At 40.3% G+C, this 16,486-nt stretch overlaps 1 protein-coding gene across 2 annotated transcripts in view; it reads right to left on the bottom strand.

Annotated features, from left to right (window-relative positions):
• The window catches only part of POLR1A (RNA polymerase I subunit A), a 30,059-nt gene extending 13,576 nt beyond the window's left edge, over positions 1-16,483 (bottom strand). Inside the window, exons 1-22 of one of the 2 annotated variants that reach the window (XM_032110119.1) lie at positions 16,298-16,483; positions 15,619-15,823; positions 14,378-14,527; positions 14,180-14,287; positions 13,145-13,230; positions 12,933-13,042; positions 11,271-11,357; positions 10,506-10,608; positions 9,882-10,041; positions 8,746-8,919; positions 8,453-8,575; positions 7,442-7,669; positions 6,214-6,468; positions 5,666-5,857; positions 5,083-5,226; positions 4,462-4,645; positions 3,117-3,199; positions 2,847-3,005; positions 2,415-2,513; positions 1,385-1,537; positions 1,118-1,200; positions 202-367 (exon numbers count right to left, since the gene is read on the bottom strand). In XM_032110119.1, the coding sequence (XP_031966010.1) occupies positions 202-367; positions 1,118-1,200; positions 1,385-1,537; positions 2,415-2,513; positions 2,847-3,005; positions 3,117-3,199; positions 4,462-4,645; positions 5,083-5,226; positions 5,666-5,857; positions 6,214-6,468; positions 7,442-7,669; positions 8,453-8,575; positions 8,746-8,919; positions 9,882-10,041; positions 10,506-10,608; positions 11,271-11,357; positions 12,933-13,042; positions 13,145-13,230; positions 14,180-14,287; positions 14,378-14,527; positions 15,619-15,823; positions 16,298-16,374 (3,129 nt within the window). In that variant the 5' untranslated portion in view covers positions 16,375-16,483. Of the gene's footprint in view, positions 1-201; positions 368-1,117; positions 1,201-1,384; positions 1,538-2,414; positions 2,514-2,846; positions 3,006-3,116; positions 3,200-4,461; positions 4,646-5,082; positions 5,227-5,665; positions 5,858-6,213; positions 6,469-7,441; positions 7,670-8,452; positions 8,576-8,745; positions 8,920-9,881; positions 10,042-10,505; positions 10,609-11,270; positions 11,358-12,932; positions 13,043-13,144; positions 13,231-14,179; positions 14,288-14,377; positions 14,528-15,618; positions 15,824-16,026; positions 16,147-16,297 lie in introns of those variants that run through there. The other variant, XM_032110120.1, reaches the window with a different exon arrangement.
• Positions 16,484-16,486: the final 3 nt, after the last annotated feature.

The following is a 16,486-nucleotide window of genomic DNA, read 5'->3' as shown; positions in this document are numbered from 1 at the left end:
TGAGACTGCTTAAATCACGCTGCAGACTTCAGATTGCTTCCATATTTTGAATACAATGGCAAATAAAATTGTGTATTAGTCTGAAAGTAACTGAGACAAACAAATGTTACCCCTGGAACCCTGACAGATATGCCAGATGTTAACCACATGTTTCAGTTTCCCCTTCACCCCTCATTAATGCTTAAGATTTAGGTGTTCTACCTCGTAGTTTTCTGCAATGAAAGGAAACTGCTCAGGTTGTAAGAACTGAGTTTTAGGGATATCAAGCCCATCTTCTCCATAGAGAAACTGCACCACGCTGCCATCACTGTCTCGTACAGTCAGGTCATACTGAACTACCAGCCCTTCCAAATGTTTTATGATACACCTATTCCAGAGGGAAAAAATAAAGAAAAGAAAAATGCTGTTAAGAGGCTACAAAGCAACAAGGATGATATAACTAACACAAAAACCACTGTTTTTAACTTATATTAAGTGTATTTAAGGGCTGATCAGGAATTCTGGAAGCCAAAATCCTACAGACACAACACTCATGAGAAATGCTTAGTTTGCAAAGCTTGCAGCATGTTGCTCCCTCCAGTTTCCTTGGACTGATCTGACTTAAAATGAAACAGTAAATTACTCTCTATTTCTGCTGTCACTCTTTAACAGTTTTCTGAAAGAAGGGGGCATCCCTCCTTTAGAACTCCTCACTACCCTCTGAAACAACCAAAAAGTTACATTTTCTCCTATATATACAGGAGGTGTTGCTTGAGTAAAGACAAGATCCACTCAACGTGGCCAAGAAAAACTAGAGTTGCCTGGAGCTTGTACACCTATCTATATTTGTATGAGGAAAAAGACTTCTGCAAAAGGAGAAGCAACTGCTGTTATGTTCCAGAGACAAGTTTGACATTATAATGTTCTGGTTGATCTAGATCTCTAGAAAATTTGGCTTAGAACAGACATTCAGCATTCAGACTCTTTTGTAAAAAATCAAGTACAATGAAGTTAATCTAAGCAATACAGGCACTTCCAGCCTACAGTACCCTCTCACAAAAAAAAAATAATAAAGAGAAAAATCAACCAACCAACCAAGGACCTTTTAAAGGCTCCAGTTGGTAACCAGGCCTCTTACCTTTGCAGGTACCCAGAACGGCTGGTTTTGACAGCTGTATCCACAAGACCTTCCCTGCCAGCCATGCAGTGAAAGAAGAATTCCTGAACACAAGCACAATACCATCAGCATTCAGTGCATCAACACTGGCAATTTATGTTCTTCCTCAAAAGCTTCATATGAAACCAGGGTGAACAAACTCCATTTATCCATAATTGCAGATACTCTATATTAAAATACCAAGACTCAAATAAACTTCAGTATCAACACAAGCAGTATTAAACTTACAGAAGGTCTGATCCCAGTGAGAAATCTGCCGGTCACAAATCCTCCTGAGCTAGGGGAAAAATCATAAGGCTGGAAACATGGCAGTGATTTGCCAGATGCCATCAGTGGGGGTCTTCGGCCTTCCAACTCAATCTGGCCCAGCAAACAAGAAATCTAAATGGGGACAGGAAAAAAGGAAACATCACTTTTCCATCCAACTTTCTGTTCACATAAGCTTAATATTTTTTCTTGAAAAATACAGTTAAAAAAGGTCAACTGCTCAGTAAATGCTGTGTAGCTCATTGTGGAATTGTTCACAAAATGTTCTTGCTATTGAGGGGCAGAAAAGGCATGGATATCTCACCTGGTTTTTTTAAGTTATTCCAGTACCCAGACTCATCCTCAACATTACCATTCTCTTTCTGTTTACTTATTTTAACACAGAGATGTGAAACTTAAAATACTTAAATATTTTTTAGGTCCCTACATTACCCTCACCACCTCTCAGCAGTGTACTAAAACCAGAACAAAAACCTCAACCCAAAATGCTCTCTCTTTTGAGCTGTGGTCATTGACTCCATTTTAGAGGGTGTTTATTTATAGAGTGTCTCTTGCTTGGTGTCTGTGCTGCAAAAGGTAAAATGAAAATGTATCCTTGACACGTCTACCAAAACCAAAGATAATGTTGTTCCTATTCAGAAGTTGAAGAAGGAGAGGGTCAGTCTTCAACAGAGGCCAGGAAAAGTTATTTCTCCTACAGTTGGTTTGTTTGTATAAACTGCAGCATTCCTTCTAAAAAGCAGGTCTGCTATTTCAATAAATCCTCATGTACTGAGGAGCGATTCAAAAATAGGCTACAATAAACACTGACTCTCTTCCATCACCCACTGAGGTCTTTATTACATTCTTCTAACATTTTTTCATGCCAAAGTCCAGAATGAAAACCTTGCTCTGGTACTAGATATCCCCAGAAGAGTTTCCCAACAGCTTACATTCTAGGACACATCACATCAGCATACGTAGCTGCTAAGTATATTCTGGCTGTCATTACCTGCATTGTGTTTACAGTGGATCCTTTGGCTCCTGACTGTACCATCAACTGCAAATTGTTCTCTGGAAAGCTCCTGTGGAGACCTAGAGGCATGCAAACCTACAGAGTTGTGGGGGAGTGAAGGGAACAAAACCAAACATTATTAATAAAACAATAAACCAGAGAAATTCCTGTTCAAGGCTTTAACAAAGTGAAACAATGAGTAATCACAAACATTGCTATTTATAATTTTAAAAGCATCTCGAATACTAAACCATCTTCTCACTCAGGGAGGACAAGGCTGAGGAGGAGAGGCAGCATGTGGAGCCTCATACTGGGGACAGATGGAAAGCTTCAGCCTCCAGAAGAGTCAGGCACCGCTTAGCCACATTCACTAACTTAATAACAAAGTCTCCAAACAAGATTAGTATGCACAGATGCCTCGATGCCAACCTTGTTAACTTCATTGTTGTAATTGTTTACTTCCTCCTTGAACTTCATATCAACCATGTTAAAATCCCTCTGGTCTTTGCACAGATGGGCATCCTGCCACTTCCCTTGGACCTCCTCACATGATGCTGTTTCTGGCAAATTAAGAGCAGCTCTAACAGCCTGAAAGTAAAATATAGGAAGTTTTAGGTGTTAAGTAGGCATAACTGAACAAGGCAGGATTTCAAAAATTTTGCATTATGGAAGAAAAAAAAAATTGCAGAACAGACTTACTTCAATACCACTCTGCCTCGACCTTTCAATGATTTTTTTTCTTTTATGATCTGCTTCAGGTTTAACCAAAATATCTTCAATCCCTGTTAAAGGTAAGAGACAGAATACAATGGTCTAAACCGAACAAGAATCAAGGAAGGAACCACAGCTGGTGTCAGGGATTTTCTTTTCCTGGTGTCAGGAAAAGAAAGTCACAATTAAAGTTAATAATAATGGTTAGACTCAGGGTCTGCAGTTTGACAAGAAGAAAAAAATCTGAGTAGCTTTTGGATGGAGAAGTTACTGTACACCATAAGAAAAAAAAAGAGCAACATCAGCTAAGCAGTGAGGGTGCAAAATCAACTGCCTAATTTAAGAAGTCTTAACTTCAACAGTCTCTGAAAAAATCTTAATTGGTGCACTTGCACAAACTAATGCTTTATGGACCAGCCACGTCAAACTGCTTTTCTTCTTCCATCCGCATCAAAATTCCTATTAGCTGAACTTTTTACAATCTGGCATTTCTTAGCTTTTTTAAAAAAGAAAAATAAAAAATACAGACTCTTGTGACGACAGGACCAGGGAACAGGTTAAACACTGGAACCCTAACTCTTGTAAGCTATTTGTAAGGAGTCTTGCCACAGCCACTAAAATGGCTGTGTCAAAACACCAAATCCCAAACTCCTGCTCCAGTCTCACTTCTCTGTTTTTCTGATGTTTTAACTGCCTAGTGATCCCAGGCTTGTTATCTTTTCCTAACTAGTTTTTGCACCCTGGCTCTCAAGAGTCCTGTGTCTTACAGTCAATCAATCCCCTTCCTCACTCCAAAAGATGCCCTTCCCTTTTCCCTGCTCACAGCAGTCTGTTGGTCCCTCACTACTGCTAACAGGTGACTGTGTCTTTGTAACTCCTGTGAGAGTTTGAAAAGCCGTGATGAAAGTCAAATATTTACCAAAAGTTTTACAGTAGAATGTGATGTGCAAGACTTGATTAACAACCCCTTAACAGCTTTGTCAGCTGTTCTGCTTTCTATGCAATAATTATTTTTCCAAGAAGCAAACACAAGGTTTTGCTCTAAACAAAATTTCAACCCAAGACATGTTGACTGTGCAAACTTTGACTAGGCAGGACAAAAGAGAGAACTTGTTGGACATACTCAAGACTTGTGTTTTCTCTTTATGTTTAGAAGGCCAGCTGTGCACCAACAAAAAAACAAGATCAAAAAAAGGCTGGCAGGCAGCTATCCCACTCAAGGGCAGTCTTGCCAAATTTTATTAACAGAATTAGCATGTATTATGCCCAACAATGTCTGGTTTATACCTCAGGAGGTGCTGCACTACAGCACTGCACTGCTGCAGTTACTCACCCATGGTAAATCCCCTGTACAGCTGCAGGTAAGCAGTGAAGAGGCGCCCCAGACACGTCAGCACTTTCCCACTGGTTTCACCCCCATAGATCTCATAGCAGCAGTGGACCAGGCCATAGGCAGAGCTGCCAAAGTGAGCTTTGTCCAAGACTCCACACAGTAATTCCCCATCTCTGATAATAACCTAAATAATAGAACACAGCTTTGAGTCAGGAAAACAGAAATTCTGATCTTACTATGACCTCTACAGGTTTTTGTGTATAATCTATGTGAAAATAGGTTTAAGTTTAAAAAGCTCACATATTGGTGAACAGTTAAATGGTCAGATTATCTATACTTCTAGAATTTATAGTAGAAATTTCTAACACCATCTCTGGTTTTCCACCTATAAAGTCTGACAATAAAGACACATGGTCTAACAAAAAGAGATGGAATCTATATAAGTCAGGACTACAGAGAGTTTTTCCTGACTCCCCGGCCTATCCTTTAATCACCCACTTCTGGCAGTAACTTCTTGCAAAATATCTGCTTCCAACTTTGTCACCTCCCTGCTTCCCTCCCCATTTCTCACGCCATTTTAATACAACACAGCCCAGCCCAACCCCCAGAGCTGTTGCATACCTGAGATTCACACATTGAATCAAGATTCAGAAATCCTTTTGCAGGTCCCTTTATCCAGGCTCTCCCACCAATCTTTGCTTTCCCAGTCAAATTCAGTGGAGCATGGTTGTCTGGAATGATGTTTATTAACAATGTAGAAACAACCTATAAGGAAGCAGGATGAGTGGAAGGAATTATTTATTTTATATACTCCCTTCTCAATATACAAAATCTGGCATGGATGAAAAAAGCAGCATCCTGCATGTGTTCTTTCCATTGACAGCAAAGTTTTGAAAGCTTGGAAACCTGACAAGTAGCAGGAATATCCTCTTGCTACTCTAGCCTCTGAAGGATCAATGAGCTGAGACACATCATTATTCAGAAATACAAAACAGCAAAGGTTTTTCCAATAATTAGATAAATTAAAATTAAAAAACAAGAAAGCCGTCTGTTGGGTTTCACAGCTCAAAAACACACACCAAGACCCACATGGTGTTGATAGGATCTAGCCTTTCAAACACCCTAAGCAGCACTGCTTTTATTATTAGCATTCTGCTTACTTTGAAACCATCAGCATTCTTTAACCCTGTAAATGATAAACTACCTGCTTTCCTGTCCATAATCTCTGTGGCTTCATAATGGCAGGAGGAAAGATTTTAATTCTTCCTTTTTTGTCTGTCAGTCCTCGGTACACAAGCTCCATGTATTGCTCTCTGGTGAAAAAGCAGCCCCGGATCGTCATGCTGACTCCAGAAATCATGTGATCTTGGATCAAGCCAGGAAGCGGCTTCCCATCCTGAAGAGGTAACAAGAAAAAGGTGGTGGTATGGGGGGTTAGTAAGTCATGTGCCTCCAGCTCCCAAAATTATTCCCCCTGGATAAATGTACTTAAATAATTTGTAAAGAACTCATCATTACAGCACAACTCTCTACTGAATCTCTTCTGGACACTGACATTCAAAGCTACAAGATGGTTTGGATTTGCTGGGCCTTCTTTAGAGGAACAGAACCACAAGTGGAGAAAGAACACAGACATAAACCTCAAAAATAAGTAAATAGGTTTTTTAAAAATTACCTCACTTCTCATTAGACAAAATAAACAAACCAGAGTGATTTCATGTAGGAATAAATTTATCTGGCAGTTTTACTTGCCTTTGGCACGAGGTACTGTTCATCAGTGAAGGCTAAGGTGTAGGCTTCCGCTCTGCCCAGCTCGCTCTGCGGGAAATGGGCGTTCATTTCATCCCCATCAAAGTCAGCATTGTAAGCCTTGCAGTTGGCATAGTGAAGCCTCAGCACTTTCTCCCCAGGCAGGATTCGGGCCCGGTGAGCTTGGATGGAAGGTCTGTGAAGCGTGGGCTGGCGGTTCAGTAACAGCACATCCCCGTTCTTAATGTGCCGACACACCTGCAAAAGAGATTTGGTTGCTGCCTACGAGGCATTGCCATGCCTCAGAAAGGACTAATTTATCTTTAAATACACACACATCCAAAACATCTTCTTTCTGGTGTTCATGCTCTGTGCAAAACTCAGAGAGAATCAAGACTGCTTGCCCCTGAACGCCCTCTGCTCTCCACCAAACAACATACCTCCCATTAACTCCCCCAACCCACAGTGATCAAATCAATAAGCTCTTCATCCAAAGCCCACTGGGCTGAATTGATACCTCTCACAATACACCCAGTCCTGGACACCCTAGACTAAGGTAGTAATACAACCTTAAGCTGAAGCAGACACTGGGAATCTCTTAATTTCAGGTTTGAGTACAACACAATATATCCTTATCTAAAACAGGCTCTCAAAACAGTCTCATTGTAATTTTTCTGTTTGTAAAATCCAAATATCCACTTAAGTGATTACCAACAGGAGTATGGTAAATTGTTTATACAATCTACATACTGTTATGTTTAACTCTGAGACGGGTTCTGAAAGAACTGACATCACAGAAATACTCAAATTTCAAATCTCTGCTAAGCCTTTGTGAGAGACAGGGTAATACATAATGTGAAAACATTATTAAACACCAAAACTTTTGCCCTAGCAGCTAAATAGTAAGTTTTCAACTCTTGCAAGGGATGGAGATACAGTTAAGAAGTTTCAAAGGTTGATTAAGCTAGAGGAGATAAGAGAAGAAACAACTGACACAGGATCAATTAGGTTGGAAAAGACCTCTGAGATCATGGAGCCCAACTGCTAAGCCAGCACTGCCAAAGCCACCACTAAGAATACTCTGCATCTTGGCACGCTGAATGACACACACTGCATGTTAGAAGAAAGTAAAATCCAGCATGGAAAAACGGGATTTAGAATTTGAAAAAGTATCACATTTAACTTCTTACGTCCCCAACCAGAGATGGAGGAGGGCTCTGCCAATACTCACAATCTTCAGCCCTGTCTGGGGTGCCCCTGAGGAGGGGGTGAGGAGCTGCTTGGCGATGGCCTCGCGCTGGGTCAGGCTGGTGGCACTCAGCACCGTGCGAGACCCGTCCTCGTTAATGACCATGGAGGCCCCAGGGTGGACCTTGGGGCCATTAATGACAGCCTGCCTCAGCTCTTTGACATTCCAGGGAGTGACTGGCTGAGGGTAAGTCAGTTTGGTAGCAAATACCTAGACAGGGGGGAAAGCAGGAGAGAAACAACATGTTGTTCAATTTTGGCTTCAAACTGTAAAAAAAGTCACTGATAAACAGCATCAAATGTTAACTCATACAATGCAAACATAAATTACTTTAAGCTCTTGAATGCATCTCCTCCTCAGTCTACTCTAATGCCAAATAAATACATTTCTGTTTTAAAATCCTCTACAATAAGAATAGAAACAATGTCTTTTTTCTATTTTCTACTGCAGTATAAAACTCAATTAGCAATTAAAGAAAGAAAGCACAGATTTAAATTCTGCAAACAAGCCAACAAATAGAGAGAAAAAGCACATTATCACCAGGTTCATTATTTTCTTCAAAGATGATGATGATAATGAAAAGCTCAAATTCAGGCTTGGTGTCATCTCTATGTGGTTAAAAATCCTTAACGATGGATGAAGTCGGTGACATTATCATGGACTTCTCTTAAGGCTGCAATACCTCAAAAATACCTTGTACAAAGACCATAGGAGAAACAGGATCTGCTTTTAAAGCCTGCACCAATTCCTAATCCCATAAAGCACGTACAGCTTTTTCTTTTTTTTTTTTAAATCCCCTTTCTCAGATGTGGTGTTCTTGCTTTGTAACAGTAAGCATTTCCCGCTCTTCACTGCTCTTTCCTTATTAACACTGGGCAGGAAGGAGTTCAGACGAGTCAGAAACTCTCCACATTCTAACCTGCTACCAAGTGTCAGCAGTGTAGTTCAGCCCTGAGCTGCACCAGAAAGACACAGTCCTTTATTTATGCTCACCATAGGGATGCCAATCTCGTTGGTCCCGATGTACATATCGGGGCAAATGACGGATCGAGCAGCAAAATCCACACGCTTCCCCATCATGTGCTTGCGGAACAGCCCTTCCTTCTTCTCCAGCAGCTTTGGAAACAGAAGGTAACAATTAAAACCTGAAAGTATGGAAAACCAGATGGATTCTTGCAATGATGAGTGTCATGAAAATGACCACCTACTAACCACAAATAGTTCACTTTTTTCTGACTCCATCAGCTTCTCTTTTTTAACTGTCTAAGACTCCACCTCCTACCCACCTGACGAATACCAGGGTATTTTTCTGTTATCAGCTTGTCCATGTCACTATCAAACACAATGTTGACATGGCTCTGGAGACGTATCCAAGCGTTGTACAGCTTATCTGCAATGCTCTGTCCAGGAATCGTTGCCAGCACAGAACGGTCCAGAGGTTCACTATCCCCTCCTGTCTCCTACAGAAACAGAAATTAGAAACTTGGACTTAACAAAAAATATCTTCTATTTACTAGGCTGAAATTATAGTATTAATTACAGTATTAAACATAGCAAATGAAACATTCACCCTTATTTTGCACTGGTAGTCAGTCCAGGTTAGGAATCACTGTAACTAGAAAATCCTGTTCTTAGATAAAAATAATGTAAATCCAAGAGTTTTTACCACCTACATCCCGCTTTGTTTCCAGTCTAAAAGCTGCTACAGCAGTCACATCCAAAACTCATTAACCTCCTGTCAAACGTTTTATGAACCTATCTCCATCTAGTGGCTACTTTCTGAGTAACTAAAAATGTTTCCAAGATCTTTTACACTTAAGATCTAAATCAAGTTCAGCTGAAACTGAGTCCAGTGTCAAAGACCTCTCAATGATATAACTTTTGAACAAACATGGAATGAGGCAAGCTGACATACATTATTATTTACACTATACAACTATGTGAACTGTCAAAAGCAGACAAGCGTTGTTACTAATTAATGTTATTTGTGAAATTTTGGGTTCTACTTCGACATCAATTGTCAAAAAAGAAACACAATCACAACTGGCTCCACTAGGCTTAGAAGCTACAGTGGCTTTTTTCCCTTCTTTTCATGTGATGAGATGTTGGCAAAGTTTTATTGTGAGCTGGCTGTGCTGTACAGATTTAATTCTCCAGAAACAGGAGCCTGTTATGTCTCACATACAGCAATCTAATACCAAAAACCACGACTAAGAGAATCTGAGCAAAATGTTTTTTTCCTTTGCACCAGGTAGAAAAGGGTCGGGGGGGGGGAAGCTATGGAGAATGGAGAACTTCTCCACCAGCAGATGCTCCAACAGCTCAGTCAAAAATTGTTACTGGCACAGCTTAAGCAGGAGCCTACCTGAACTCGACCCACACTTCCAAAAAAGCAAAGAATAAGATAACCAGCAACTCTTACTGTTTGAATTTCTTCTGCAATTTTTATTGGCTGACACTGCTCTTTTGCCATGAAAACCAAGAGCTTCCGTATTAACTGGGCATCTTTCATCACAGCCTGCAAGTTCACAGTCTGCCCATTTGTGAACAGGCGGTCTCCAACGCGATTTACGGGACGATACCTACAGCAAAGCAAAGTTACTTTAGAAGATTAAAGCCACTCAAAAGCAACATGATAAACCTCAAAACATTCTAAGCTAAATCTGCAGTGCATGGAAACTAATCCAAACAAACTAACAGTAGGCATTTAAAAATTCCTATATTCTACTGGGACAGTCATAAAAGAGGAATGATCCTTAACATGAAATTTTATCAGTACTGTACACTTATAATATTCTATAATAATTTAAAACACTAACACTAAAATATATTTTTTCCATAATTAGTATTTCAGTCTTCTAACAAACTTATTTGGAAGTTACAATAGAACTTATCACCAATTACTACTGTGATTTTTATTATTTTAACACTCCACTGACACTTCAGCAGACCAGTGTCTGTGCTATAGGAGTTTAGATCTCCAACTCCTGCAAAGGATGCACTAAACCCTGTGATTTCTACAAAATTATGGGGGGGTAAATTTTACCTTGAAGGTGGAACCACAAGTAGATCTAAAAAAAACATGTCTGGACTGAATCCTGAACTTTCATGGGGATCCATCCCAGGGAAGAGATAATGCAGAAAGAAACCTAAAAAGATACAATGAATTTATAAACTTGTTCTCACTGCTACTGTTTGGGAATCCAAACCCCCAGATGCACTTGGTCAACCAAGTCAAAAGAACCTGCTAAGTTAAACACTATTGAGCTTGTTTAAAATAAAAGCATTTAGACATACTTTAGAAAAAACTGACACCCTCTTTTCAGTCACATATTTTAGAAACAATTCTGGACAGAAATACAGTTTATAGAGAGAAGAGAAAGCAAAGCAAGAGGAAGAAAGTTTCCAGCTACTAACTGTGACTGTATCACAAAACTGCTTTGTTTTCTCCTGGCAACTGCAGACAGATTCAGAGTACAGGCAACTCAAAAAAGAGGCTGATAAATCCATTCTCAGGCTTTAACTAGGGTAACTGTGAGGTGTAGCACCACAGGAAAATCAAAATCTTTGCAAACAACAGTTGGGATCTGTGGGGAGCCACAACTTAAAAATAACTGATCAAAGTGTTAATTGAATCCAGGTCTCTGCATTCACTGGCTGCCACTCCTCCTGTCACAAAACCTATCTTGTAGCCAGGAGTCCTTAAGGCAAAAGGCAAAGATCTGACAAGGAGTTCACACTGGAATAGTTACTGGCTTCGTCCACTAAAAGGTACAGAAAACAAAGTGACTTTGCTCTTCACAACCATTACCTTCATTCTTCCACAGAGCCAGGATGTATTCCTTGGCAGTCATTGGTGTCAGGTATCCTCTCTTCCCTAACTGGCTTTCATCAATACCTGAAAAGTAAAAAAGAAAATAAAAATAAAATATTTACTAAAAACCCAAACAAACAAACCAAAAAACCCAAACAAAAACACCAAAAAAACCCAAAACCCCAAACCCTCAAGAGATTATTGTGAAAGGGGGTTTTTTTGCTAATAGTGGTAAGTGCTTCCAGCTCAGAGAAGGAATGGAAATACATACAAAATATACTGGCTGACATCTACGTCAAAATTATCATTTAAATGTTTGCTTTGGGAATATGAAATTAACTACAGAAAGAAACCATTTCTGTGACTAGTGAATATGAATATAAGTAACAGAAATAGACTCCATTTTAACATCTGAAGTTTATGCTTTATTTATAATGAACTGGAACCTTTCTTCAAATGATCTCATCCCCTGACCAAAACACAAATCAAGAGTCAGCCTGCAGCTGGGGAGCCTTTCAGTGGGGTTCAGGTACTTCAGTGAGATATCAAGGTTCCCATGAAATACTCAGCTGGAGGAGACAATAGCACCAGCCAGCAATCCATCCCTATTATAATTTAGAGTCTGGGCTACCTCTGCATTGGAGAGGAAGGAAAACACACCGTTTTGCTACTGAAAAGCAAAAAGATCGATTATTTAAAAACAAAGCCAGAGATTTTAGATTTCAATTTCCACTTCTCTTGCAGGCCAGCCCCATGAGTCCCAGAATACACAACTTGATGAAAAGCAATTCTCCCATGACCTCACACAGTTTCCTATTCTTTTTCTGGCTAAGGTCCACAAACGCAGATTTTTGCATACTGCAAGTTCAATTCTCCATTCACCTAGAAGAACATTCCATCCCTTAAACAGAAATGCATCAATGCCAAGGTTAAAGGTACCCCCTTTTGGGACTTAACCATGTACAGGCTACGCAGAATGTACCTAACCGTGTGGTCCATCCCATTTCAGAATACAGAATACTTCCCATTTTGCTTCTTCAGCCACAGCTCCAGAGATTTAATTCAGTATTTAGATCACACAGTAGCAAACAAAATAAACTCTCTATGGAAGCCTTTTCTAAGGGCTAAATAACACACAAAAATCTGCTTCAATTCTGTCTCATGTGTAAAGGATCAAGGATGCAAGAGGAAAAAGGAGGTTTAAATTGATTCAATCAATAGATTAACTAATCCTGGAAAGTGCCACCTACTTTTATTTCTGTCTTTTACTCTGTAAGAGGAAATTCATGTCATTTTCTTTCTGAAGTTGGTTATCTTTCTCCTAATTAATCTTATCTCTAGTTGCTCTGTTTAAAAAATCCAGCAGAAAAACTACCTGCCAAAAATGAATTGCCCCAAAAACCACCCTAAAGCTGACATAGATTATGCTGTTGTGCTTCTTTTCCTGACACAGAGGAAACTGAAGCTGCAAAGCACAGCAGGCTCTCAAATAGAAATTTAATGGAACTGGGTTCTCTCTGACTCCTAAGCTTACTAGTTTAGTTATAATCAGTATTTTTTATAAATGAGTCCCAAGTGCACATTCACTGCTAGGAATCTCTGCCCCTTAAACGCAGGGGAGAAGTGCCAACATATTTGAGTAGAAGAAAAATATTTTACCTGCTATTTCATCCAGAATGCCTTCCTCTCCTGACTTATGGTACACTGTGGAAGGATAGGTTACTGTCAGCTTGCTGTTGTGCTCCTTTCGCACCAGTGATCTCCTGGATCTTAAAGGAAAAAAACCAAACAGGACAGGCAGATACAAGTTAATAGAAATACTGTATTTAACTAGAAACCAGCTACTTACTTCCTCATGGACTTAAACTTACTTGCAGTTTGGGCATTTCTTTGAACCCATGTGCGCTTTCCAGAACTGTGCTATCAGTTTATTTCTACACTCACACACATTTTTGACCTGATGAAGGAAAAAAAAAACCAAACCCTTAAAAATATGAATAAAAATAAAATAAAACATCTTACACAAAGAATTCACTAAACATGATACAACTAACATTAACTATCAACATGAACATTATTAGTACCAATGCACACACATCCATGTACTGATTAATTCATGCTTTGATCTGTAGTGTTCTTTCATCATCTACCCATTTGCTGGAGACATACATCCCTCCTTTCCACCCTCCTTTTTCAATTTATTCCATAAAGTCCTTATTTTTCAAGTCAGTACTGGAATTTAAAGCTTTTTTCTAATGATGATTTAAGAAGGTATAAGAATGACAAAAATCACTTCTTTTTACAGCTTATGAATGTATGATTTACAAAGTGCTTAAGCTTAGTTTTTAAACAAGTGATCAAGGAATTAAAACTGGCTTATAAACAAATCTGCTTGATGATGTTACATTTTTAAACATCTTCTTCACTCATATTTGACTTTACTAACCATACATATTAAACTACGTTTAAATGGAAATTAGAATGCAATTACGCAAGTCTTTCTAAAAATGCCACTGTAATTAATTCTGCAAGTTTGCTGGATGCAGGAGTTCTCAAAATGTGTTCTGCAACTCAAAACAGCCAGAGCATCATACAGGTAAGTAACAACATCTGTAGGTGATGTACTGACAGCAGTATCAGATTTTTATATGCAACTTACACCATCAAAACATTTCCCTACACAGACATTTCCCTATTTTCCAGAAACTCAATGGTTATACAAACAGGAAATAAAATCCTTTTTAAGTTTAATTTCAGACATTTCCCTCAAAAAGCCCTCTAAACATAGCACAGGTCAGAACTCCTGGACAAAATCCAGCACCTACACAGTCAAAGAAAGGCTTTGTTCTGCACATTGCCAAGAGGACAAAGCCCAAGACCTCAGGAGAAGCACTGACTGTACTTACATTAGAACACCGATCTCTTATTTGAGAGCTTTGTAACATTTCCTGGACATGGCGATTTAACTCTTCTTCAATTTCTGAGCCTGTTGCATCTGCACATTGCTCTACAAACTAAAAGGAACAGAAGAAAAGAAACTGGCATAGCTTTATAGTTATGAGACTATGAACTCCAAAAGAGATGGAGCAATAGACAGTACTTGCCCTGTTCAGAATGATTTCAAGGTCATAGACAGCGTGAAGCAGCCCCTTCTCTAGCACCTTCAGCTGACTTAGCAGTAAGTGAACCACGGCTCGAGGACACGTCAGCATGTGACAATTCAAACAAGATCCTCGGATTAGAAGGTATAATTTCTGGAAAGAAAAGGGGAAAAAAATGTTATGCTGGCAGATTTACTAGCGTGCACAGTAAGCAAGTAAATACAGTTGTTTGTACTTTAAGAAAGTGCTACTATAATAGGGAAATTAGACTAACAGTAATTTTAATCATAAAGAATATGCTTGAAAAAAAATTTCTTTCAACCAAACTCATATGCAAAGCATGGTCTGTAGATAAACTCTCTGCACATAACGGATACATGAAACACCTGTGGTATCTACAGCATCTCTGGGACCAAGGCAGCTCTTACACAGCACGGTGACTACAGCTTCCAACAGCTCATCCCACACGGGACAGTGGGGAACCCAAACCCCCACACGAGTAAAATGAAACATTCTGGTCTCAATCCTTCAAGATCCTTCATATAATCACATTCTCCTCAAGGTCTGGGAAATTATCAGTGGGTTTTACTATTTAACACAGCTGTGTGTGATTATTTAACACAGCTCTCTCCCTCCAGCTGCGCACAGCCCCTGTGGCCTGAAGGCTGGGAATTACTGCTGCAGGATTTTAATCCTTGATCAATACAGGTATTTGAGTTAAAGCTGGAACAAGGCTAGAAGTGGGTACCTCATCTAACTTTAGACACTTGAAAGTGAGATTTTGACTCTCAATTAGCAGCCTGTGCAAAAGGCTGCTACTGTAAATGGTGAGATCAGCACCTCAGGAGAAAATTCATCCCAGCTCAGGTTTCTTATAAACTGGATGAGTAGACAGCTGTTTATGTGCAGTAGTTCGTTAGAAAAAATGATAATTTCTACTGTGCCATCCATTTAATTAAAGCATGACATCCTACAGTCAGTCACACACCTCATGACAAATATTCCCCCCTCACCTGTCTATCAATATTGAGTAAAATAATAGTTACAATGAAGTCCTTATTTTTCAGAAGGCCTATTTGTATTGAACTATCATGACACAACAAACCTTTTCTACTACATTTGCTGTTATTACACTTAAAAGAAAAACAGATCTTGGCACCTATATTATTCTCAAGGACTGCAACTACATGACAGCTCGGGCACCACTGCCCCCCCTTTTACCAGCAATCACTAAGTGTACATACATCGAAGAACAGGGGGTTGTAGACAGTCAAAGGCAGTTCTATATGGCCAAAGTGTCCGGGGCAGTTGCTGAAGTTCTGCATGCAAGTCGCACACACTTCTTTGGAGTCCGGAGGTCCCAAGGCCAAGTCGTACAGTCCATTTACAGCCGGATTCCCCACATTATCCAGGTACTGAGGGTTTGTTATGGGTTTTACACTCAGTTTCCTTAAGGTGAAAGGGATGAGTAAAAATCAACGGCAGCAAACAACAACATGACACACACTTGAGCGGTACAACTAAAATGGGCATTTAGTATCTGTATGATCTTCTTAACTGATGAAAACATCTTTCTGAAAACATTTTGCGGATGCAACGGGAATTTGTGTACCAATGATTTCATCATCTGAGCAAAGCAAAATCATTCCTACCACAGCAAATATTTCTTTTACATCTTTATCCATGCTACTAAGAAATCACGTAATTTTGCCTGTATGTCCCCTCCAGCGGTGCGAGAGCTTGTATAAAACCGGGCTGCCGCCATCCCGGCGTCTGGGCCCCGGCCCAGCCGGACCACATGTCCCAGCACGCCGCGCGCCACAGCCTGCCGCAGCTCCGCGGCGCCCTGCCGCGGGGCACTCTGGGACTCGTAGTGCCCAGCAGCACCCGCACAGCTCCGGATGCGTACACATGGACCCTCACCTGATCTCCTCGGCCGTGTACATCCCGAAGGACACCCCGACCAGCCGCCGCCACGGCACTACTTTGGGCGGCCTCATGGCGACCGAGCAACTCCTCCCCGGCCGACAGCTGATCCCGCTCTCCCCTTGCAAGTGCCGCGCCACGGGCAGCACCACGCGGTCCGGGGCGCGGGGGGGGGCGGGGCCGGGC

This window comes from Corvus moneduloides, chromosome 5, assembly GCF_009650955.1.
Source record: "Corvus moneduloides isolate bCorMon1 chromosome 5, bCorMon1.pri, whole genome shotgun sequence".
Classification (NCBI taxonomy): Eukaryota; Metazoa; Chordata; class Aves; order Passeriformes; family Corvidae; genus Corvus; species Corvus moneduloides.
This window is presented reverse-complemented; position numbering and strand designations above follow the sequence as displayed.